The sequence below is a fragment of the Ictidomys tridecemlineatus genome, chromosome 14, assembly GCF_052094955.1.
Source record: "Ictidomys tridecemlineatus isolate mIctTri1 chromosome 14, mIctTri1.hap1, whole genome shotgun sequence".
In the NCBI taxonomy this organism is placed as follows: Eukaryota; Metazoa; Chordata; class Mammalia; order Rodentia; family Sciuridae; genus Ictidomys; species Ictidomys tridecemlineatus.
In genome coordinates this window covers 25,512,917-25,539,682 of record NC_135490.1, presented here as the reverse complement: position 1 = coordinate 25,539,682, position 26,766 = coordinate 25,512,917, and the positions used below count along the sequence as shown (strand labels likewise).

Here is a 26,766-nt window from a genome sequence, read left to right as displayed (position 1 = left end):
AGTAAAAAAAAAAATATTTAAAAACCACGTTGTTAGTTATGTTTTCTTTCCCTGACCTCCACCCTAAATAAAGGTCATGAAACGGAACTCACACAAAAACATAAGAGACAACAGAGCAAAATTTTGCTCTTCTGCTTGTTTTTGTTTGTTGGGAGGCCGGAGAGTAATTTAAGCTCCCAAGTCTAGCTCTCTCTTCTCTGGGGTTGGTCTTTAGGACACTGAAGGAAACTCTCTTTGAGAAAGAACTTTTCTGCTCTTCCTCCACTCCTGCAGAGGCTGGGGGAGGCTCTGACCCAGGATCGGCAGAGCCTGCAAGTCTGGAGGGAAAAGATCACGGAGCTCGGAGCCCGGGAGCGCTCAGGGGCAGGTGACACAGTGCGGGTTCCCCGGCGCTGGCTTGACAGTTTCATCCCCGCCCACTGGCAGGAGACCGCGGGGCCAGGCAGCAAGCGAGCGCGCAGGGGGCCATAAAAGCTGCGGCCGCGCAGAGACACGGAGCTCGCCCACCGCCCGCTGCAGCTGCGACCACACCATGCATGTGAACGGCAAAGTGGCGCTGGTGACCGGCGCAGCGCAGGGAATAGGCAGAGCCTTTGCAGAGGCGCTGCTGCACAAGGGCGCCAAGGTAAGCGCAGCTCCCGGCCGCTGAAACTTCTCTGCCCACTCCAAAGTTCGCCCACCGCCTGGGGGGCGCCAGGAAAGATCGCGAGGCGCACCGGGCGCGCATGCCTTGCCATTTCCAAAAGCTGCTCAGCCTGAGACCCTTGAGCAGACCTCGAAAGCTACCAGTAGAGAATCCGAACTTTAACTGCCTTATTTCAGGTCTAAGAGAGGAGAGTCTTATTTATTTATTGTTTGGTCTATTTCATGAGCTGCGCAGGACCTTGATGCCTCTCCTCTTGTTTATAGGTAGCGCTGGTGGATTGGAATCTTGAAGCAGGTATGGAGTGTAAAGCTGCCCTAGACGAGCAGTTTGAACCTCAGAAGACTCTCTTCATCAAGTGTGATGTGGCTGACCAGGAACAACTGAGAGGTAAGTCAGGGGAATCAATCCATCAACTGGGAACACTCCCTGAACAAGCAACAACCTGAAGGCAACGCGGGCAAGAGAGCCAGCCAAGGCAGAGGGCCAGCCGGTCTGGCTACCTCGTGCAGCAAGCTCCAAAATGTGGGTTAGACTGTTATGTTTCCTATTGACAACCCAATAGCCATAAAAACCAAGGAAAGACAAAACGGCTTGAGAAATCTTTTTAGTTTAGTCATTTGGCAGCACATAATGTAATCAAAACTTCTTTGTATATCCAAACACAGCTCTGCTACAGTAATTATTAAATAATTGAAATTGCAGACAGAATTTCGAAGTTAAAATCAGGAACTGTGGCAAACACAACTTCTCTTAGAGAGCTGGAAGATGTGAAGTTCAATGACAATCAAATGTCACGTTTTTTTTTTTAAACCTATTAGAACACAAATTCTAGAATCATGGTCACAGATGTGCTAGATGCTTTTAACCAGGCATTTTGTCCCCCCACCCTCATGAAGTGGTACTTACTAATAACAACACAATGTTAGAGTTGCAGAAGAAAGGTTTCTATCCTCTTTTCGTCAATGTTTTCTGTTTATCTATTTGTGAAATATTAGGGATAATATTAGTATAGACACTTAACAAACAGCTTCCATTGTATAGAATGCTAGATTTGCATGAAAAACAATTCCTGGAGGAAAAAAATAGAAAGATAAAATATTTTTATTTCACAAAGTTTTATTTAAAGATACTGAGCAATTACTAGGCATATTTTTAATCCAGTGGTCAGAAAGCTTCCAGAAAATTCATTCATGCTCCTATTAAAAAGAACATCAAAGAGTGAATTTCTTTTAAAATTTTGGTATATTCTATAAGAATGGAAATGGACTGGTGTGTTAAAGAAAGTGTACCTAAAGTTAAGGAAAATAGTTTTAAAGGAAATTTTATCATCAAAATCTAAAAATAATAATAAAGACCTATAATATAGATTACAAGCATGAGTAGAACAGACCTATAATATAGATTACAAGCATGAGTAGAACAGGTCTATAAACACAGTGCTAGTAGAACATATTTTGCCAGAAGATAATTGTGTTGATTGCACATTATATTTTCATTCAAGGAGAGAGTCATGTCAAATCCCAGCATTCATGCTGGTAGAATAGGAAACAATACAGATAATCTGAAAGCCATTTCTGTCTCAAGTTATGTGGTTTCACACATTATGTTTAACCTCAATTGTTTTGTTTCCCAGTATTTAAAACTAGTCCCTAGGCTGTAAATACATGCCTTCATGATTGAGGAGGAAACGATATAATAATTGACTGGAGGAGGCATGTTTGTACCAAGAAATCTACATGTTGTCTGGACATGATCATTTATTTGTATCAAAGGAAATTATGGCACTGATTCTGTCAGTTTCAAAACTTAATGTTGCCTACAGCTTTTAAAACTGTTTAGACACATTAAAATGTTTAAATGCCGAGCTGAAGATTTGGGGAATTGATATAAACATAACTTATTTTATAAATTAACAGATTGCAACACAGAGTTTAGGTAAATTATAAAGAGTAAGTACCATAGCATATAAAATATAAGTCACTTGAGCCCAGAACTCAGTGTGATGTCAGAAATAGTATGATGAATTATACATTGGTGAAAGCAGAATATAAGGAATGCCCTGGAGACTGGAATGAAGAAAGCAAATTAAGGAAAAATAGACATACACATTAACAACCTAATTTCCCATAAAGTGGGGCTGTGTCTGTAGAATAACAAAGAATAGAACATACTTAGCAAGAAAGGGGAAAAATAAAGAAATAATATTTCCTGGATGACCTCTTCTGAATCTAATTTGAGGTCTTAAGAAACAGTTGAAGTTCTATGAAAAAGTTTTTATTTATTTTTGTTGTTGTTTTCCATTCTAGTTTAGTGAGTATAAAAGGGCTTGTATTAGAAAGTCTACAATGTCTTTAGCAATTAACTTGCAAAGTAATTTATTCATAGAGGAACTGACTGACCCATGTCTTCCCAAATGTTTGGTAGTTGTTAATTCTAAGAATTGGTTTCAATCAAAATAAAGCTTGTGTTGATCTACTTTTTGAAAGGAACTCATATGTTATTCTAGACATATGAGAAGAACAACCACAAATGTTATCTATAGTCTCAAGTAATAGAACTAGAATGAATGGTAGGAGGCCTACAGAGGCAGTTTAAATCAATAGAGCTACATAAAAGTCTGCTTTGAGAAATAATGAATTTCTCAGTACTAAGGTGGTAAAGCCTGGTTTGGACTGGTAAAGAGCTTTTTCAAGAATTGGATATTTGGTTAGATGATGTAATGAGTAGCATTCAGGCCTTAGAATCTATGCAGATTTACCCTGGTTACATATACTTTTATACAAACTAATAATATAAAGTAGTATTAAAATGAGAAAGAAAAACTTAAACAATATGCATGAAGGTTTTATTAACCTAATGGAATCAACTGAATGAGAAGGACACTTTCATTTACTAGGATATCAAAACTCCCTAAAAATATCATAATGGATTTGGAAAATAAGAAAACTGGTATCAATGTAACATATTATAAATATAATATGCCTTATTTTAAAAGGATGTCTATTATAGTCTACGCCATGGAGCTGCAATAACTTCTTAGGAATACAGGGATGCTATCTGTCAAAACTGACTTCGAAGAGTTCTTAGCTTAGGATGCTCGATTCTCTAAAACTTACTCCATTAAGTTACCACTTATAGAATTTTAGTGTGCATATAATTCATCTAAGAATACATTAAAGTAAAATACTGACTCAGTAGGTATATGGTGTCCAAAAATTCTGCATTTCTAACAAACTTCCAGGTAAAGCTAACTGATACTGCTGGTCTGTCTATCATACAACCAACAAGGAATTAATTCATAGCTTATGAGTATAGTTTTCTATGAGGGTGAATAAATGAAAAATTCATTCCATGGCATTGGGTCTGATTTAAATGTCAATATGGAAAATAAAAAAATATCTATATCTTTTTTTTAGATACTTTCAGAAAAGTCGTAGACCATTTTGGAAGATTGGACATTTTGGTCAATAATGCTGGAGTGAATAATGAGAAAAACTGGGAAAAAACTCTGCAAATTAATTTGGTAAGCTATCTTAGCCATGTTGATTGCCTGAAACTATTTAAATACATGATGCTCATAGAGAAAATAAAACATGTTACATTCAGAGAAACGAAACAATGACCTGCAACATAGAAAATTGGAGTTAACAGAAAGCCTTCCTTTTACAAATAGGAAGACATTAGAGGCATAATTAAGAAAATAAGTTTGTCTTAAAATATTAGCAGGAAATAGGAAAAAATAAAGTTGCTGGTTTAACTCGGGTTGGCATACTCCAAACCACAACTCAAAATGGCCTTCCATCTTGTTTTTATATGACCTTCAAGAGAAAAATGATTTTTAAATGGTTAAAAATAATAATATGAAATACATGAGCATATGAAATTCAAATTTCAGCATCTATAAAGTTTAATTGGAACACAGCCACAGTTTTTCAGGTTATATATTGTCAATGGCTACTTTTATGCTTTAATGGAAGAATTGAGTATTAAGACAGAGACCTATGATTTGCAAGGACGAAAATATTTACTACTTGATGCTTTACAGAAACAACTTGCTAACTACAATTGTCTTAGTCTATATTTAATTTAATATTTATGTCCCTGCTTGTAAATGATAGTAACTAATAATTTTATTTTGTATAGTGTTCCTATTTGGTTCAACTATGCTTTGGCTAATTTTTATCTCCTGGATCTTTCAGTTTCTGAACAAATATTTCAAATGACAAATGTCAGTTTGCCTACTTCTTTAAGTAATTCTGTCAGCTTAGACTATATATATTAATTTAATATAATATTCAGAGCCTAAATTGCTAATTGCTAGTGAGTATAATTTATTAATCTTTGATTTGTGTTTAAAATGTTATACCTCAATTTGCTGTCTAATATTTTACACTTGTTCTATATTTCCAGATTTAAAATTTAGTATCTCATGATTTCCTTTTGATTCACATTTGGTTAGATATCTCTTTTAATATTCCTTTATTTTTCAGATAAAAGTAACATTTATATTACATCTGTCTCTTGTTGCTATTATATTGTGAGATCTTATTTTTTAAATTGCATCTAGGAATGAATTTTTATGTTTGTGAATTTAAGCCATTTATATTTGTTCTTACTTTTCTCTTTTGTACTTTAATATGTACTTTTTTAATGTTTTCATTTCTTTCCTAAATCCACTGGATAGCTTTAATCACTTTCTGTTGGTAAAAATATCATACTTTTTAAATCTTTAATTGCTACCCCTGGCTCATTAAAAACCATAATTTTTCACATCCTTTGCTTCCTGATAAAACAAAAATTTTGGATATATAGCCAGTTGAGAACCCCCGCAATTTTAAATAATGATTTATAAACTTATGTCACTTTCCCAAACCACATAAAATGACAAGAACTTGTTAAAATCTAGCTATCCCAGTGAAAAAATCACAAAAATATGCAATATTATTCTCCCTGCAGCCTTACTACTTATGCTTTTAATAATTTTACCAGTAATCACTACATATATTATTCTAAATAGAGGTTATCAGAGTATAAAGATCCTATTTACAGTGCATTCATAATGAACACCTCCTGGGTTTTTTTTTTCTGAGTCAAAAACAGTATGCAATGATGAGAGTTAAAGAGAGAAGCATGAAAATAGTGAGGTAGTTATCACAAAGATCTGGGTTCAAATGATTTGTATTCATCCAGCTAAGAGAGCATATTTGCTCTAATGAAGTCTGTAAGAATGAATAAGCACCTGCTCTAAGCTGGAAAGTACTTACATCATCTGTAAATAGGAAATTCTTACAGACCAGGAATTTTTATTGTGATCTCTTTGGCTACAACTAACTCTCCTGGATTCTTCCCCATCGAAATTAAGCTAGTCCCAAATTTCCTTGGGACTCTGCTGTGTTCTTTGCTTAACTTTAAGGATTGATGGCATTTAGTTAATTTTACTTACAACAAAGCATAACTTTTACTACTCATAGCTTCAAAATTTGTTACTTCCCCTGCTACATACAACCATTGCCAACGTAAATCAGAGTCTAAAGAATCCTTCTTTTTTTCAACTTTATTATCTCAGAGTAATGCAAACATTTGTGTGTAGTTATGTAATCTTTGCTTGTATGTTTTTGCCTCCCTGGTCTTATGTTCATGTTTGTTCTTTTGCATGTTTTTCCATGTTAATTCCCATGTCTGAGCATAACATGGAGTTTTCCTCATATCTTTCCACATATTTTTCCTTGGCTTTTTTTTTTCTGAGTGGAAGATGGAATCCAGGGAATTGAATATGTTAAACATACTAACATTGAGCTATCCCCCCCTACTCCATATCTCTCCCTCTCCTGAAATCTTATACAACATATTTCTGTGATCCCAAGGGACAAATTTTATTAACATTTAGTTATGTTAATAAAATTTACAAATTTTATTAAAATTCTTTTAATACATATGTAATTATGCTAGTAAATCACAAACTCTTATAAGGTAAAGAACTATTGTTTTGTGTCCTCACAGAGTAGAAGTTCAATTACTATTTATTAGATAAATGGCCACTATATATCTTATATGCATGGATATTCATTTCCCTGTTTTAGTACAATATTTAGGTGATTTCCTAATAGATAAGTGCTGCCAAACAGTGTCATCTGTCCTTCCACTTTCATTACCTACCAAACTTACCCCTTCCTTATTCTTCATTCTGCCACTCTTCCCACAAGAAAGATACACTAAACCTCTTCCCAGTCTTGTTTCACTAGACTGTTCTATGCTTCCTCCTCAATCTGAAGCTAGAAGCAGCGGTGTTCTTCATAACTGCTCAGAACTCTCAAGGAATGTTCAGGAAAAAAATGAGCCTTTGAAAAGCTATTAAAAGTCACTCTGGCAGAGGTAAAATTAACTTTGAGTTTTGGTGATTGTTTAATATTGTAATTCTATAGTGTAATTTTTAACTTTTTGAAACTTTAATGAAACAAAATAATTCAGCCCCATTCAGGTGGAAATTATAATCTAGTTTGGACCTATAATGAACATATATTGAGTACTTTAACATATCCAAGTAAAAATTAAACAAAATAAATGGCTGTTGCTGGTGATTCCCCATGCCCCCCAAACTAAACTAGTTTTGCTTAAAGATTTGCTGTGGAAAAGATATTAATTTGGACTTAGTCAAAACTAAAGTTCAGTCTTGAACCTACAATTTATAAACTGTTACTTAATTTCTCTATATAGAATTCCCCAGTTTGTAAAAGGGGGAAGATAAGCTCCTTACCTCTGAAGATGGCTAAGCTTAAATAGACCATAGTTTTTGTGAAGCATCTAGCACCATGCTACTGCATAATATTTATTCAACAAATTGTGTTCCTTCAACTATCAAAACATACATTTTCTCACTATCTGAGTTTTATGAGAGCTTCCTCTGCCCTCCTCTAATGAGTAGTTGAGGAAATGGATAGGAAGATTATTCTTACGTGTGCTGCTCCCTTTTCTTGACACAGTTGATCGCAAATTAAATTAGTATTTATTTCCTGCCATTTCTACTCTGTAATATTGAAATATGCATTTGACCTATCTTGGGACAAGTTTGCTAAATTATAAGTAGCAAGAAGGAACAAAGGAAAGTTAAGTGATAAAATAAGAAAGAAATGGGAAAATTTGAACAGTAAAAAAAAGGATGAAAAGGGTTTTCAGGAAATAATGATCATCTTTATTAATACTGTTTGAGAACTGGACTGGACAAAATACAAGGATTCTGAAAATCAAAGTCGCATGATTTAGATATCTGAATATTTTCCAAGTACAGTACAGTGCAAAATTATAAATAAACTAAGAGGAACTACGCAGTGGAAGGAGATGAGATAGGGGAAATGGAAATAAAGAAATGACAGATTAAAAATATCAGTAGTGGAAAAAAAGTGTGTGTGTGTGTGTGTGTGTGTGTGTGTGTATGCACACACACGTGCCCATGAGCACATCTGTGTATCATAGGAAGACATGATACTTGATAAGAGAGTTCAATAAATAGTCTGTTACCATTTGGCCACTTATCTTTTCTACTAGAAAATGATTCCCAGCGTAAGGGAATTTATGAGAGTGATTTTAATTTATAGAATGCTATAGTTAGTGGGGAAAAAAACAAGATTTGGAATTCAAAGCAATTAAATTTCAGTATTACAGCTAAAAGTTATCTCATTAACCAAAAGCATAGAGTAAACATGTTGATTTAATTGTTTTTCCAATAATTAAAGAATTTTTTACTCTCTATGTGAAATTAAATATAATATTTTCTTTAAGAGTCAAGTGCAGAATTTTAACTACCTTAACAAAGTGGACTAAAATTATGTCATAGATTCAAGTTACTTTGTGTGTCTGTATTTGAAAATGACTGTAATTTTTTTTCCAGATGTGTGATATTGTAATGACCCAATCTATATGATATATAAACATTGCACAAGGTGACAAAAGAAATCATTTCTTAACAAAAATATTTTATTCTATGGTGTTCTAACAATTCCTTGTGTGTGTGCACACATGTGCATGTGTGTGTGTGTGTGTGTACATGTGTATGATCTGGGGTAGGAGAAAAGAGTGTTATTGTAAACAAAAAGAGGTAAAAAATATCACAACCAAAGATTTAGACCTGTCTTGTAGATTCAGTTCTTCAAATGATAAGAGAAAAATAGTCCCTTGTTCTCCTCTACCAAAGAGGTAAAAATAAATTCTGTCTCAAAAAAATGTAAAATAAAGTTTAAATCTTTCCAAATTTTTTTTACTCTGGCTGCATTTTTATGTTGAAAACACAAAATCATGGAGTAAGGCTGTGAATACTTGGTAATAAAAGCCTAGTGCCAATGCATGTAAACAGAAATTCTGTTCAGACATGCTGAAGACTTGGGCAGAAACTAACAGAATCTGACTTCAGTAATTTTAGCTGTCTACATTTTTTCCTTCTTATATAAACTTTGCTTTCTATTTACTGTTCAAAGGAATCATGTGAAAGATTTTATTCATCTTCCCTAAGCCCACTTCATCTCAAACTGACACATGGCTTAAGTGAATAGAATCTTCAATTGAGTTTTCTGTTCTAGAACTACTTTTAGGAAGGAGAGGCATTTCTGAATATTTGTCAAGAAAACTCCAAAAGGACCTTTTAAAATAAAAAGAAGGTAAACACAAATACGTGCCCTCTGTTTCAGACTCATTACCTACTAAATCATTTTCTTTGAAGTATTATAAAGGACAGAAAAATAGAAATTGAGATGTCAAAGAGAATTTTCACTTTTTAAAAGTCTGAGCTTGAAGACAGAAAGATTCCTAGATCTAAAAAAAATAAAATAAGGCTTCAAATATCAGTTTTAAATCACAGGTCATTTCTGGTACTAGTGAATTCTTAAATAGTAGAATAAAAGCAGGAAGAATTCCTACATGTGGAGGTAAGTAGCTAATTAGTAAACTACGAAAAAGATAGCTATAAGCAGTGTTGAATAAAATTAAGTATAAACATTACTGAAGATCATGTGTCCAAGTAACAGAAACTCTCTGCTCAAACTGGACAAAACAATGATGTGATTTCACACAACCCAAGAGTTCAGGATTGTTTGATACTGAACATCAGTGATATTGTTAGGACCCAGTGTCTTTTCTTCTCACCCACCTGCCATCTTTTATCTTAGCTTCTTTTTCCTGATGCTAGCAGTATGACTCTCTGTTCCTTTCATCACACATATACAAGCAATGCATAGGGGGTAATGTAACTATTTCTTCCCAATTTTAAGAACAACAAAAAATTTCTCCACAGCATCCTATTCTTCACCACCCCCTCTCTCCCATCCCCACCTCCAGTTGACAGCCACTCAAGTCTCTCTGTTGAGAATTGGGTTATACGCTGTCTCAAACCAGCCATTGTCAGGGAGAATGGGACTTCTGTGACTGCATTAGATTAATCAACTTATACACTGAAGCTGGAGAGATCATCTTCTACTGTTTTGGGGTGTTGCTGTTATTGTTGTTGTAGTGGTGATAGTACTGGGATTGAACCCAGGGGTCTTCTACTACTAAGCTACATCCCCAGACCTTTATTTTATTTTGAGATAGGATCTTGCTAAGTTGCTGAGGCCAGCCACAAACTTGCAATCAAGTTATAGACATGTGCCCCAGTGCCAACCCCTCCTACTGTACATGAAGACAATGTAGATACAAGAACAAATGGGATTTTATTCAAAAGAAAAGAGGAGAAAATGAAAATTATAGTAAATCAAGAGTAGCCACTATCCTATATTCTAAGGTCCAAGAGAATTGAATGTGCAGATGAATGGGCATATCTCATACTTGGATATGAGAACCAAAGAGAGAAAAGGTAAATAAATTTTGTAGCCACTATTAAGAAAAGAAAAAGAAGGCATAGAATTCTCAAAAGATACTGAAATTGAGTTAAAGTTACAAAACCCTATTGAATCCAATCTTTATAATAAAATTTCATATTGGGCAACTAAGTGAAATAAAGTTCTGTAGAAACATGACGGACTACAAAACTGTTAGGCAAACAAAAGAGGGAACCCAGGATCAATAAGTACCTTTAAAACAAATAAACAGAACCTCTTTTATTGACAGCACTTGCAGAAACCTCACTGAATGTATGAAAAAATAACAACTTTGTATACAATAAAGGCTAGTGGCTATAATGCTTTTTCCTTTTATCCCTCTTGATTAGGTTTCTGTTATCAGTGGAACCTATCTTGGTTTGGATTACATGAGTAAGCAAAATGGAGGTGAAGGTGGCATCATCATCAATATGTCATCTTTAGCAGGTAAGGATAATTATATTAAGAGTTATGTTTTCTTATTGCTAATTTGACTATGCAAGTAGATCTTTAAAGTATATTTATTAACTCAGGTTTGAAATTAAGACTTTAAATTTTTGTATTTTTATATTTCTAATGATATTTCTACAGCATAATAGTAAGTATTTGAACTATATGCTTATTTTAAGTTGCATATTTTTATTTCATTTTAGCACTCTATTTTTTTAAAATTATAAATTTTCCCCAGATTTACTATTTTTTAAAGGATATTGTGATACTCCTAAGCAATAAGGCAAGTATAAGTCACTTTGACAAAGTAGAAAGTACTGAAATGAAGTTAAACTATCTCTATTCTGTTATTTTAGTAAAAGTATATAATTATAAAATATTATATATTTAGTGATGTGCTAAACTTCTCTAATAAATAGACCCCAAACATATCAGAGTTTATATATTGTATGTGCTTACTTCTCGCCCATGTAAAAGCCCATGACAAGATCCTTGTTGCAGGGCACTCTATGTAGTCATTTGTGAAACTTGGGTGACAGGTCTACATCTTCAACATTGAGCCTTCCAGGGTATTCTGAAATTGGTGGAGTCCTTTCTCTCTAGCAGAAAGAGGAAAAGAACATGGAGGAGGTGTAGTTACTCTTTTAAAACCTGTAGCCCAGAAATGGCAAACTTCACTTCTGCTCATGTTTCAGTTATGAACTTGATCTCACAGATCACATTTGGGGCCGTATATTCTAGCAGTATGCAAAGGAAAAAACAAATTATTTCAGTGGAGTGTTGATCATCTATCACACAGAATATTGATGGATTGATGCCTGCAAGCAATCCAAGACAATATTTCATTCAAGAACAGTATGATTTAATATCAGCTGATATCTTATTCCTTAATGGCAATTATAAATTGCTAACAGAAATCTTTGGAGCAACTTAGCTAAGTGACTTTACTTTTAAAACTCTAGGAAAAGATCATTAATGATTCTTGAAGAGTTTGAGTGAAATTATTAAATTTAAGAAACCTGATCAATATTAGAAAGCAAATATGAACTACTCATGTCCAAAAAGAGAGGCTTTCTTAAATTGCCTGCTTGGTTTCAGTTAGTGTGGAGATTCCAGAGTAGGAATTCTCCACCACCTCCCACCCTGTTCTCTTAAAGCCCCAGTGGTATTTGGGGAGTCGAGTTTGGAGGTACCTGTGACTAAATTAGTGTCTGGTTCTCAGCATTGTTCCTCATGTCTCTAAAAATCACTGACAGATGGTCCTTGAGCCACTGCTGCCAGGAGACGTTTAGAGAACTCCTTTACAAGTTCTGAAAAAATAGAATAATTTCTCATTTTCTCTATTGCTTCAAGTCAAAATGACATCCATAAAGCTATTACAAACATAATTCTATAAATCATTCTGGATAATCTGGTTACTTTTCCTAATAGGACACGTACTTATAAATTATAACATTTCAAATAAAAGTTAAGAGCATGAGCAATACTTGAGAGATGTGAGCTCTAGAGAACATGAAGTTTCACTTTCTTGGCTTAGCCCTAATTCAAAGTTAAATTTACACTATTCTAAAAGAAAATTATTTTAAAATTATAAGAAATTCATACAAATGATTGGAGAGTTAGAAAGAAATATTTAATATTTTCTTGGAAATGTAAATGTACAAAAACCTGGGGACTGGGATCCAAAGATAATTCTATGGATTCTTATATGAAGCTATGAGGGCTAGCAAAGCTTAGAGAGCCGTGAACACTATACAGAGAGCTCCTTGCTTTTATATCACTGGAGGCACTGATTATATTCTTGGAAACACGTGGAAAGCTTCAGGATTGGATCATTTTAGTATTCTCTGGGAAAGATTCTACACCATGCAAGGAGGCTTACTTGCTTTAAAGAGGAATAATAGGAGGACGCAATGTAATACTACTGCCTTTTATACAATGAAAATATTTAAAGATATGATAATAATTAACATTTATTGAGCACTTACTATTTACCTATGTATTAGCTTTCTTGCACTATCATGAAATACCTGAAATAAGTAACTTATAAAGAGATAAGTTCTAGAGATCCAGTCCAAATTAAGACAGTCTTTGACTTTGGTCCTCTTACAAGGACACCACATCATAACACGAGTGTGTGGTAGATCAAAGCAATTATATTCTGAGCGAGGAAGCAAAAGAAAGAAAGGATTGGAAGTGACACAATCCTATTCAAAGGTATGCTCCCAATGACCTAAAGACCTTCCCAAATGGCCCTACCTTCTAAAGGTTTCCCTGCCTCCCAATAGCACTACCCTGGAGATCAAGCCTTTACTACATGAAACTTTGGGGAACATTCAATATGCAAGCTATAGCAACCGGGTACCATTTTAAAGACAATGTATGTGTTCTCATGATTAAACCTTCCATAAAATCTTAAGCTTTGGTCCCATTGTGTATACATTGTAAAGTCCTTCAAATATTTGAGGAATTTACCAGAGTGAAAAGTTCAAACATGGCATTGAAAAGAGCAATTTAAGGCTTACAATTTATTGTCCATTTTGCTTTCTTGTCTAAAAGCTTACTTTACCATACTACCCACCTCTGGGAGTTAAATTTCTTAACTGTCTCAGACTCAATATTTGGAAGCATGTATGAATCTTTCTCTATTCATGTAGATAAAATGATGAATTAGTATAAATTCCATGATAAGAGTGCTTTGGTTTCAAATTACCTTTCTGGCATTGTTATGATAATTAATATTATGTTGTTCCAAACTTGTTCTTCCTCTAATTTGTGTCCCAACATGCAAGGCAACCCTAAAATGCTTGGTTTGTTATTTTTTTTTTAGTTTGTCCTTATCATCCTCCCTTCACAGTGCCAACTTCACATGTATGTTGTCTATATTCTGTTTCCTTGTTTCTGGAGGCCAATCTGTAGGATCCCTACTACCTCTCTTTTGCTAATGTGCCTTCATCTCACAAAGAGTCATAAAAAAATTGCCTTGTATCTTGTCCATTAATCAAGAACCTCTGTTCTTCCCACAGTGATATTAGTTTGATAAAAAATTCAGACTATAATATTAATAGAAGAAGGGGGAAAGAACACCTCAGTCTTTATCATTTTCTCAGAAACGGTATCAACAATTTTATGCCCTTGAGTCACAGCACATGGGAGTGGCCACATGACCAAAACAATCTTTGAGGGATTATCAAAGCCAAAGTTCTTATAATGTTTGTTTTCTGTTTTCCAAAACTTCCTTCTTTATTGATTTTTTTTTTCTGCTCACTCTAGTGAAGGCATAGCCATTGGCAGTATTCAGCTCTACTAGGGTCTATCCTCATGATCCCTTTGATTGATTCAGCAGAGTCCTTCACTGTTGTAGTAAAACCTAAGTTGACATACTGGTTTGGGCAGAGAAGTTAATGAGTAAAGGCTACTGACGCAGACAGAGTTTCAAATGCAATTAATGGATTTAACAAACAGACTAGTAAAGTGGAGAGAGATTCTTCAGCATACTGAGGATGACTGTGCTCAGGTCTGGAGTCCAGAAGTTGTTCTCATTGTTGTTGAACACATGGACTCTTACATATGCATTGTTGTTTACAACTTACAATCATGCACTCTTTTTGTCACATTTGTCCTTTACTATTAAAAATAAATGTTGGAAGGAACAACAGAGAAGAATGAATTCTGGTTTAATGCAGATAAATAATGACTATCCTCTAAGACACCCCATAAAAGTCAAATATGCTTCTTACATATTTAGTTGCTTCAAACTACAGGAAAGAAACATAATTATCACAGAAAAGAAATTTACCCAACAGTCCTTTTCAAACCTGCCTACATACTCAGCTACCTCAGTAGCTTTAGTTTTCCCTAGGAACATTCACTATGTCTCAGAAACAAGTCACTCAGTGATATTTTGTGGGAGATACCATGAGGGTATTATTTACAGAGAATTTAAAACATTAGCAAATCAAGAGAAGATTTGAAAATTATAGAAATTTTTTTATCATCCCTAAATAACAGCCGGTGACATGTCCACTTGTATTATGAGTTTTATATAAAATAATTATCTTGTACATAATGTTAAAACAGAACTAAGTTACTAATTAAAATTGAAAATTCAGGTTTAACATATATGTTAACAATTGCTTAAAGGAAATGAGGATATAAAGGTAATTAGGCAAGTTTCTATCCCAAAAATTATATAATTCCAAGACTGCAAAACTAAACAGTCATCATGGCATAAATTATTGAAATAGAAGCTTATTTAATTTGGAAGGTCTTTGGAAATATTAGAAATATCCCAACAGCTAAAAAACAATATTTGCACTGAAATGTCCCAACAAACCAGAAATTCTAGGCAAAGTAAAACATTGATCACTTTTCTTTATTTTCACACCAAAAGCAAAAAGAAAAATTGGTTTCACAGCTGCGCCTTATAATGATAGGGGCCTAACACTTATTTAGCAACTGCCAAGATCCAGGCATTGTGGTAAACTATTGTTTACATGATAGTGCATTAAATTATTTTTTAAGTTTCTACAATATAGATTGATTTACAGTTAATCCCGAATAGGTCACATAACTTGAAAAGCATAATAAGAATGAGCACAGTGCCAATAAAAGCAATTTTTTCATTATATTTCAGCATATGAAATGGAATGGTGAACTACTCTAGTACTGTCTGGGTCTTAATTGCTCAGGTGCCAACTGTCAGGAGTATATGAGCCACCACTCCTGCTAGTACTGGCTTAGTTCTCTATGCCATTCCATGGAGACTGGTGTTCATTTTGCTCTTTTAATAATTAGGAAGACACATATTAGAAGAATTAGTAATAAAGGTTAAATATTTATTAACAAGCCTTTTGAAGTATGCATAAAATATTTAGCTTCTCTTAGTATCAGAAATGAAGACCTATTAGGAAATAGTCTTCTAGAACAGAGCTTCTTAAATTTTAATGTGCATGAACATTACCCAGAGACTTGGTTAGATGCAGATTCTCACTAGGACTGAGGTGGGTCCTGAAATTCTGCTCCCAGGTAATGCGGATACCTGGACCAAACTTTAAGAAGCTAGCCTCTAGTATTCTTTGAGTGATTAAGAAAGGACATCTCAGTTTCCTCTGATATTAGCACAGGCAATGACTGAAATTTTTGGAAGGAGGAATTTGGAAGAACACTAGAAACAACTTTCAAGAATTATCACTGGAAAGTACCATTAGATTTATCATTCTGGAAAGACTTTTATTATGAAAGATATACTGGTTATGAAAGTTTATGTCACTGTTTAGTGTTTTGTCACACTTTAAAGCCTAACTTTATGGATGATTTTAAGAATGAAGTGGAAAAGTATCATCAGAACAGATGTTCTGTTATGAGGAATATAACATAATGAGGAAGTCCAGCATTACTTTGGCCAGCTTCATGCACATAGGTGAATAGTTCCCATAGTTCTCCCTTTCTCCTCATATTAGAGAAGTAGTGGTTAAAAATAGAGAAATGGGTAAGCAGCTTCTTTTTTGGTTTCAAAAAAAAGTGTGGGAGATTTTTATTCCTGCTTTTAAAAAGCACAGCTGCTGAGCTCTAATAAGCAGCTTCCTTAGATTCACAATTTATTTTCCTAAGTTGAATTTTTTTTTTAGTATTTCTATATAGTTCATTTCACATGGTTTCTATTCATTTAGAAGCAAATGTTTGCATGTTCAGTGTAGTTGTCTTTCTGGGGAGACTGCAGTTTTTGTATAAAATCTTTTAAGATTTTTACCTTCTATGAGATATAGAGATTAAAGTTGTCTCTTTACAAATATGGGTAGAAAGAATTTTAAGACTAGACTAATATAGAAATGAACCTCTCTGTCTTTAGCTCTAGAGAGTGAGATTTGTACTACTTATGGTCATGTATTCTGGTGGTTTTCTTTCCTTAAAATATACCTGTGTGAATACAAAATTTTAATAGGAGTGATTTCATTTCAGTACTATAGTTAGTGCCATCAAGTACAGGGTATAATGAAAACATTAGTAAACTAAATGGAATTTACCATTTTATCAAAATGTCATTTCTTATACTGTTTGGTCATTAAAAAATTTCTTTTTACCAAGAGAATAAAAAGACGAACTAGGCTAGGAGAAAATGCTTACCCAAGACATGACATATCCAATAAATGACTGTTGTCCAATATATAAAAACCTTAAACTCAACAAAAGGAAATTTAAAAAAAATGAAAATGGGTAATAGCCACTTCATTAAAGATACTATACAGATGGCAAACAATCCTATGAAAATGTGTTCAACATCATATGTCACTAGGGAATTGGAAATTAAAACAACAATGAGATAACCCTATACACAATTAAAATGGCCAAATTCAGACACTGTGAAACCCAAATGCTGATGAAGATGTAAAACATTAGGATTCTTATTCATGGTTGGTGTGAATGCAAAATGGTATAGCCACTTTTGAAGAGAGTTTGGCAATTTCTTACAAAACTATTTCTACAATGCAGTCCAGCAGTTGTGTTCCTTGGCATTTAAACAAAGGAACTGTAAATTTATGTCCACACACAAACTTGTACATTGGGCTGGGGATATATCTTAGTTGCTAGAGTGCTTGCCTTGCATGCACAAGGCCTTGGGTTAAATCCCCAGCACCACAAAAAAAAATTGTACATGGATATTTAAAGCAATTTTATTCATAATTATTAAAACTTGGAAGCAAACAAGCCATCTTTTAGTAAGTCAGTAGATAAAGACACCATAGTACATTCAGACAATGAAATATCATTCCGCACCAAAAAGAAATGAACTATCAAATCATGAAAAGACATGGAAGAATCTTAAGTGCATAATAATAAGTAAAAGAAGCCAATCCGAAAAAGGCTGCATACCATATGATTTTAATTATATGACATTTTGGACAAGGCAAACCTAAGTAGATAATAAAAAGATCTGTGGTTGCCAGGGGCTTGTGGGAGGGAGGATGTGTTACATGTTTATATGTATTTGTGTATATGTATACATACTTTATAATTATGTAAGTAATTTTGAGGTATTTTAAGTGCTTTATATATACAAATGTGTGTATATATGTGTATATACATATATAGCCATATGTCCATGTATATACATTTACATATTATATACATTTATATACATATATACACTAAACCACCAACTGATGAAATAACTATATATGTATGTATATGTGGTTGTGTAAACACACACATACACATACACACACACACACACAGATATATACAGTCTATTGAGTGTTCAAAAGAGAGCCTTATTAGAATAAGTTGTGGAATAAATGGGAGGTAAGGAAAGAAGACACAATGAATGTAATAATTTTTGAGGATTTTTTTTCTTTAAAGAAAAATGTGGTGGTAGCTGGATAAAGGTACAAGACCAGAAGAGGTATTATTTTTAGGCAGGTAATTCTGAAGCCTGTTGAAAGAGAATGATTCTTATTTGATTCTGCACTTGATACTAATGACCACTTTAAACCTCTTAAATATTTTCATCCTTAATTTCTATGATATAGCACTTAGCTTGTTTTTTTATTCTTACCTCTGCTTGTTCCTCCTTCTCTCTGTTCAGTCATCCTCCTCTGTTAGAGTTAGCTGCCTTGCTTAATCCTGTAAGTTGTGAACTTTAGAAACCTTAGGGTGCATGATTTACACTAAGATGTCCCCAGAGTCATACCATGCCCATTCAGCACAATTCTATGTGCTGAGCCTTATTACCAGCATCAGAACACAATTTTATTTGAAGCACATAGGAACAATATTATATGCTGATGTTGTGGGTCTAAGATAAATAATGGAAGTATGGTTATCCAATACTTAATCTAAACCACAATAAAAATACACTTTGAAAGAAATAATTGATCTTGAGATCTGATAGAAAATGTTGGATATCTGGAAAATTTCTACTTCCAACTAAAATTGTTGTGAAAAAGAAAAAAAATCTCTTTTCTTTCCCTATTTAGCCTGATGAAATATACATGTTTGGGATGTTAAAGGAAAATACTCTGTTTAATTAAATTAACTACAACTTGACTAAATGTGATAATTGAAAAATAGAATAATACTAAGCTATTGATACACACTACAACATGAATGAATCTCAAAATTGTTGTAAGAGAAACAATTAAACCAAAAAGAACTTATACTATAAAATTACATTTACCTAAGTTCTAGAAAATATGAACCATGGTAACATAGTATATCAGTGGTTGGGTAGGGTAAAATGGAAATGCAGAAGGAAGGTATTCTCAAGAGGTACAAGGAAACTTTTCAGGTGAATATGTGTTATCTTGATTATTGTAATGGTTTCACAGGTGTATGCACATGTCAAAACTTTTCAGATTGCACATTTTAAATATATGCAGCTTTCTTGTATGTCAATTATACTTCAATAAAGCTATAAAATTTTTAAAAGAAAGCTTAGTTCCTAAATGTCTAAAATTGGTTTCTGTAAGCTTTGATCTAATATTAGAAAATGAAAGCAATGCAAGGGGAAACATTTTGTAGAAAAGTAATGAAAATGTCATTAGAATGTTACAAGATTCATAAAACCAAGTGCCATTTAAAAAATGCTATTAAGTTCTTTCACATTCTGGTTGCACTTATAATTCTACTTTAATGTAAAGGTATTATATATTTTGTGTTTGTTTATTTCCAGAACCAACAAAGCAATGTTTGATTTATTTCACCTCTGAGACTCCTTCAACTCGCTTGGGTTCAGAAGTTCATAATTTTCATATATGTAACAAAATTTGTTCATAATCCATCTTTGATAACATTTATGAACAATGTTTTTGTGTTTTTTTTGCCACTTTGTCAACTAGTTTATCTCTCATTGAGGTTCACACTGTTCCTGCAGTGTGTGAACACTGTCTACAACCACTACGTTTGATTCACAAATATTTAAGGAATGGGTAAAGCAAAGACTAATATATAAGAATAAAAATCAATAACGTTTGGCTGTATCTATTATTTCCTTTATCTCATATTCTTAATATACCTCTGAATCCTGTGGAGACATTATAAATTCTTGCTGACACTGATGAATCTAATTAACATACACATTTTGTTTAACCAAAACACCAGCAAGAAAACCAACATGTTATGGTACTTTGAGGTCACTGGGTAGACACATCATGTGTGATCTACCATCCTTAGGGATTTAAACTGCTCTTGAGCAAACATACTTTATAAATTGAGACCTGGAAGGCACCCAGGGAGTGGTTAAGGTCTGCATTTATTGCTGAACTTTGGCACAACACTCTCAACTGATTGGTGGTGTTCTGAAACTAGTTAGCTGGGTGGAGATGAACACACTCAGCAGAATAATTTAGTATTATTAGCATGACATTTGATACTAATACCATAGTAATCAGAGACCACTCAGAGAAATTACAAATTACAAAAGAAGTGTTAAGCCAAGTTAATCTAAGAAATTAGCTAGAAACTAAAATATAAAATTGATTCTAAAGTTAAATTTGATAGTTTGTCTTGACAATAAATAAGAAATATGCTTGATAGTTACTGCAGTTAAATAGAGTGTTTTTTTGTTTTGTTTTTGTCCTTTGGTTTCCTTTTAAATGATTGAGCTAGACCAGGAATTAAGGGAGAAAAGACACTGAATATACTATAATACTGTTTGGTTTTGTCCAGACCATGAATTTAATCAGTTACTATTATATACCTGGGGAAAATTAACAATCTATATTCTCTTATTGACTATATAATTATGACAAGAAATAAAATAAGAACATAAATTTTTATTTCTTCTTCTCTTAAGTCATGGAACAAGAGCCTACCCATATACAACAGACCTACATCAAAAGATGTTTATTTTTAATTTTACTAAACTCTTAGAGGCATTACATGTGATCACATGAGGCAAATTGGTGACAGGGAAGTGCATACTAACTTATAATGAAGAACTATAATCTCTAAGTCCCTCTTAAGCAATTCAAAATCCTTCAACTATTTGGAAGCCTTTAAAACATTTAATATAGCTGGGTGTGGTGACACCCACCTGTAATCCCTGCTACTTGGCAAGAGGAAGCAGGACAATCACAAGTTCAAAGCCAGCCTCAGGGATTTAGGGAGACCCTGTCTATAAATAAATAAATAAATAAATAAATAAATAAATAAATAAATAAGGGTTGGGAATGTAGTTCAGAAGTAGACCTCCCTACAGGATTCAATCCCATCCACAAAAAAAAAAAAAAAAAAATGTTGAATATATACTTTTCTGAAAATTTGGACTTAAAAACTGAAAACTAGATGGTAATTAACTGTCTTTAAAGATGATTCTCTGCTTTCAATGGAATTGATTTTCCTTGACTTCCAGAAAGCCAGGGAAGCAGAAAAACTTACATATCACTCATGGCTGCACAAAGATGTAACTTACCTACCATAAATTCTGGACCACAGAGATCACAGAGAGAAGCTGTTATTGAGTTTTACAAAGTCACCAGGTTTTATTTTAGTGTATTTTCCAAATTAAACTGAAATGGCCATAAAACGTGTACTTGCACAGTCATTATTGGATATAGTCTCATTTTTTAATCAAATTATTTAAGCCTCTCGTTCCTCTTTTTCAGGACTCATGCCTGTTGCGCAGCAACCTGTCTACTGTGCCTCCAAGCACGGCATAATTGGATTCACACGTTCGGCAGCGGTGAGGATGCAATAACAACGATATCTCTTTTTCTTTTTTATATTTTGTTTAGTTGTTGATATTTTCCTTTATACATCTATATGAACACAGACTTTATAAAGTAGAGGAAAATAAATTAAGAATTCAGTACATCTAGATTAAAGATGAAAGCATAATATTTTACTTCAACTTTTATTATATAAAAAAAATAGTTTTCAGATCATGTGGAGAACTAAATAAAGGGTACATCGTTTTAAAATGAAGTAGATTCTAAACATAGGTATGTTATTGAAAAATACCTTAAGGATAAATAATGAAGAAATACTGTTTGTTTTTTTTTCAAAATTAACTCCAAATTCAAGCTTCTTAAGTAGAACATGAAGACATTGCCTGTCCCTGGAGATATGATGAAAATAGTGTTTGGGGCTGAAGGAGGAATCCAATCAGGCATTTACTTGATGGAGTACTCAAGGACAGGGTTGCCTTGGAGGCCTACAGTGAAGGGTATTCAGAGCTTAGAAACATGTTTTAGACCTAATTGACCACATGCTTTGACAGCCTAATGTGAAAATGCTTGCCTTTTTATATGGGCAGCTTGAATGGAGCCTAGAAAGGAAAGAGAATGTTAGGATCAGACAGTCCCAGAGATGTAAGTAGAGCAGACCAAAAAGGACTTAAAAGCTGACAGTGTGAGCTTGGATTTTACTCTTGAGTGCAGCTACTGGTGGGTCTTTTATGCATAAGAGTGATAAGACTATGTTTCCATTTTAAGAAAATCATTCCGCCTGCTATTTAGAAAATGTATTAAAAAGCACAAGCATAACAGAGGGAAAAACAATCAAGGTTTCTGGGTGGTTCCTCTAAGTGAGAGAGGAGCCAGAAAGATAAGAAAAATGTTAACAAAATTAAAAATGCTAGGAAAAAACATTTATGAAAGTTAACTGTTCACTCAAAGGCAAAGATGAACAGTTCTCACACTTTTAATTTAAATGAATTAGAAATTATTATTGGGTTTGCAAAGATTTAATCTTCAGTTCAACCTTTTTTTAAAATGCACTAAGACAAAACAAAGTAAATCTAAAAGATCAGAAACTTCACAGTTAGACCAGAAACATTTGCAATCAATTCTCATTATTTGCAGTAGTTATGTTCTGTGAAGTTGCTTGTCAACTGAATTAGTGACTGCTCGGACCATTGCTTCTAGAGGAGAAAAAGGATTAAGTTCCACAAAGCCTGTGGTCACATTTTTATCAAACACTCAATAACAACCTTGTTTTATGCATGATTTCTATTTAAATATAACTTACTTATTATATGTTATATTAACACTTAACTCATGGCGAACATCTTTTATAACTTATACCTGAACGAACTTTATTTAACTCACACAAGTTTTCTCTAAGGCATACCACAGCCTTCTTACCCAGGAACACTAAACTGCATTTCTGTACTGTACTTGAGGGCCATTTTAAATAGGATAATTACCAACAAAAGGCATAAAAGAAAAACAGGGCAAGGTGAATCTTAATCTTAGCAGGAATATATGCATTTGTGACCCTAAACTGCTTCGAGGATGTCCACAGGTGACTACAAAATCTCCACAAGTATTGTTCACTGGGATGATGAGTCAATTTTAGCAAGTGTTCAAATGTGCAAATATGGGATTCACAAATAAATAATGAGAATAAACTGTATTTTATTTTACAAATGACTCAGGTTAATCAATAGGTTGAAAATCATGCCAATAAATATTAACCTGAAAATAGCACTTGTTTTCCAGATAGTGCAAGTTATGTAAAGTATCTTTAAAGTCCGTTAAGGTCCTAAAATTTTCCACAAAAGTATTTCTAAGCAAATATTTTCTGTTATACAACCACAATCTTGAAAGAAAGCTTTAGATATCAATTCTAAGACTCAGCTGCTTAGCTTCCGGTTCTTTCGACTTCAATAGATAAGAGCATCTTAGAGAATTAAGTATTTTCAGGAGTTGTCCAGTAATATTACCTTTTAAAAAAAAAAGCAATTAGGTAAGATCTGCAGGAATGAATTCAGTACTTAGGTATATGTTCTTTTCCTGTCTTTCTGCTTACCAGTCATTGTTATGTAGTTACAAGTCAGAGGATATCTTATTAGCAATTTTTATATCAATATGTTTAATAACTTTAATTTCAGTTTGGCTTCTGCTTCTAATTGGCAGATGGCTGCTAACCTTATGAACAGTGGTGTGAGACTGAATGCCATTTGTCCAGGCTTTGTCAACACACCCATCCTTGAATCCATTGAAAAAGAAGAAAACATGGGACAATACATAGAATATAAAGATCACATCAAAGACTTGATGAAATTCTATGGAATCTTGGAGTAAGTAAAACTATATTTCTCTTCTTTTAAATAATGAAGCAAAATACTATGTAGAGAAGCAATAAAAGGGAAGAGTAAGCTTTTAAATTTGAGAAATTATTGCAAGCTTCAAAGTTGGGGTTGACAAACTCTTTGAAAGAAAACAATTTTATCAATTTTTTAATAGAATGTGTTTATACACTATGAAATTTGCCTTGAAATTATACCTTGTCTACCTAAATTTTAGGAAATATTTAAGTGTAACCCTTATGAAATTTTTATGGTCACATAATTAAACATTTTCATAAAACAAATGACCACACACACACACACACACACACACACACACAGTGAATTGTTTCTGAGTAAGAGTGGCTGAAGCTTTCACTTGGAACTGGGATCAAATCCTGACTCCTCCACTGACTATCAACATATCCATCAAACCTGTAGATGCTTCAATATTCCGGCATGTAAAATGCGGATAATGCTAAAACAAATTTAGAGACTTTGGAAAGACTTCAATAAGATGATAAATGAAGGGTACTTAAAATGGCTAGCAAATGGTAAAAAATAAGATGTTCAATAAATGCTACCTATAATTCATCATATTTTCCTTTTAAAAATTTTGTATCTTGTTGGTGTGGTGGCTCAAGCCTGTAATCCAGCAACTCACCAGGCTGAAGCAGGAGAAACACAAGTTCAAAGGCAGCCTCAGCAACTTAGTAAGGCTCTAAGCAACTTAGCAGGACCCTATCCCAAAATTTTAAAAATAGAATATAAAGGGATGGGGATATGGCTGAGTGGTAAAGCACCTCGGGGTGAATTGAACCTCGGGGTTCAATTCCTGATACAAAAAAAAAAAAGTTGTATCTGATACTAAGATCCACTTATATGATAAAGCTGAGAAACTAATTATCTTCTCAATATAAAGAATGACAACAAATAGTTCCTGCCCAAATTACAAAACATTAGGCATGGGATCTACCACTAAATTTATCTTATAATTTAATTAGTATCTAATTGGAGATAACAATAATTTAATGATATATATTTTCTTATTATACTTTCAAGGTCATAGACTTTTCTTCAAGATATAACTTGAAGTGACAATATACCTCATTCTTCAGTTTCATAATACCAATGTTTCCTTTATTTTTAGCCCATCAACGATTGCCAATGGATTACTAACACTCATTGAAGACGATGCTTTTAATGGCGCTATAATGAAGATCACAACTTCTAAAGGAATTCATTTTCAGGACTATGACACAACTCCATCTCTTGTCAAAACCCAATGAACATTTTAGTTATCAGCCATAATTGATAATAAGTACAAATGACTTACATTCAGACCACATCTTTATTTGAATATAGCTTTTTAAATGAAATGTTATAGTCTGAAGCTTTCCTTCACACAACAGATGTTGTTTTTTTCCCTAAATGATTAACTGAGTCTGTGGATAAAAATTTATGATAAACTATTAAAAAGTACAATTCAAACCAAAGCTAGGTTTTTAAACTGTATAGTGTAAGTCAGGATTAAAACAAAGGATATTCAAGGAATATTCTGCCTTCCAGAAAATATTATTTAAATCTGTGGTTCATAAATATTAAAGTTTTTAGAAAATCCTTTTAAAGGAGATACTTGAATTGTTATATAAATCAAAACAGATGCAAAAAAAACTCATTTTCTATGTTTGCACTTCAAAAGCAGAAAGCTACTTAATAATGACAAAGGTTTAGTACTAGTAATTTTTACTTACATGCCATCTTTAAGCTGAACATAATTTAGGATGAGTAGTTAAGAAATAAATTTCAATGTGACTATATCACAAATGAAAAATCTGATGCATGGAAAAATGACAGAAAATAATTGGTGGAGATTGTTGATTCACAGTTCAGCCTGAAATTGAGGGAAAACATTTCTTTCCTCTTTGAATACTTTAAGACCTTTGATTAATTCCAACAAATCTCAGGAAATGAAACATTTAGCACTTATAGTAAAAAAAAAAATTTAAACTCTTATGTAATATATGCTCTTTAAGAAAATGCAAATGTAATTTTTTCAGATTAGTTCTTTGTTGATTTGTGATAATTTTAAAAGTGTCTATCTTTCAATAATACTCTTTTACTCTTATCTTCATAAATTATCGCTCTTTTATGTATAGCTATGAGGAGATGAAACCAATTTTGTTGCACCAAAAATATTTGTGTATATATGATGCAATTCACACCACCACAGAGGTGTATTTGAAGTTTATTAAATACACCTGCTTTGGGCAATACTCTTTAGAGGCAGTGATTAATACTAATAACTATGAGAGTACAAGATTTCCAAATCAGTCATTTCCTCAAAGAAATATTGTACAAGTGACCCACTCTTCCTGCTAAATCCAAATTTGCCAGCTTGGAACAAAATCCATCCTTGTGAGATTGATGAAAATTTCCAGGAGACATGGGAATGATATCATACCCAGCTGTTTTAATTTTGCCCTAGAGAAATGTTGCCTTCACTTTTAAGAAGTTATTTAATATGAAAAACTAGAGTTTCAGATGATATGATTTACATACACCAAGAAATGAACATCAATAAACATCTGATAAATTGTAATTAGACCCAAATGTCCTTGCACTTTCTGGCAGAAACCAACCAGTGAATGATAGAGGTGTGTGCAGTATTGTTTACCTGACATATTTCCTACTGCAATGTAAAACTACAGCTTACATTTCTTATTTATGAATATTTTTTGTATGAGCAGTTATCAATGTACTTTATGCTTTGTTAACTTTTTTTCAAATTAATAAACTGTATAGACATTTAAAATCAA

The 26,766-nt window shown here is 33.3% G+C and overlaps 1 protein-coding gene across 2 annotated transcripts; it reads left to right on the top strand.

Moving 5' to 3' along the window:
• The first annotated feature begins 213 nt into the window (after positions 1-213).
• Positions 214-26,766, top strand: Hpgd (15-hydroxyprostaglandin dehydrogenase). Of its 2 annotated transcripts, none has more exons than XM_005325516.5 (7): positions 214-625; positions 910-1,033; positions 4,063-4,169; positions 10,839-10,935; positions 21,543-21,619; positions 23,796-23,959; positions 25,098-26,766. In XM_005325516.5, the coding sequence occupies exons 1-7, from the start codon at positions 533-535 to the stop codon at positions 25,234-25,236; spliced, it is 801 nt and encodes a 266-aa protein (XP_005325573.1). In that variant the 5' UTR covers positions 214-532; the 3' UTR covers positions 25,237-26,766. The 2 variants fall into 2 exon arrangements, with proteins under 2 accessions (XP_005325573.1, XP_077887121.1); XM_078030995.1 differs by lacking the exon at positions 214-625 and adding an exon at positions 665-822.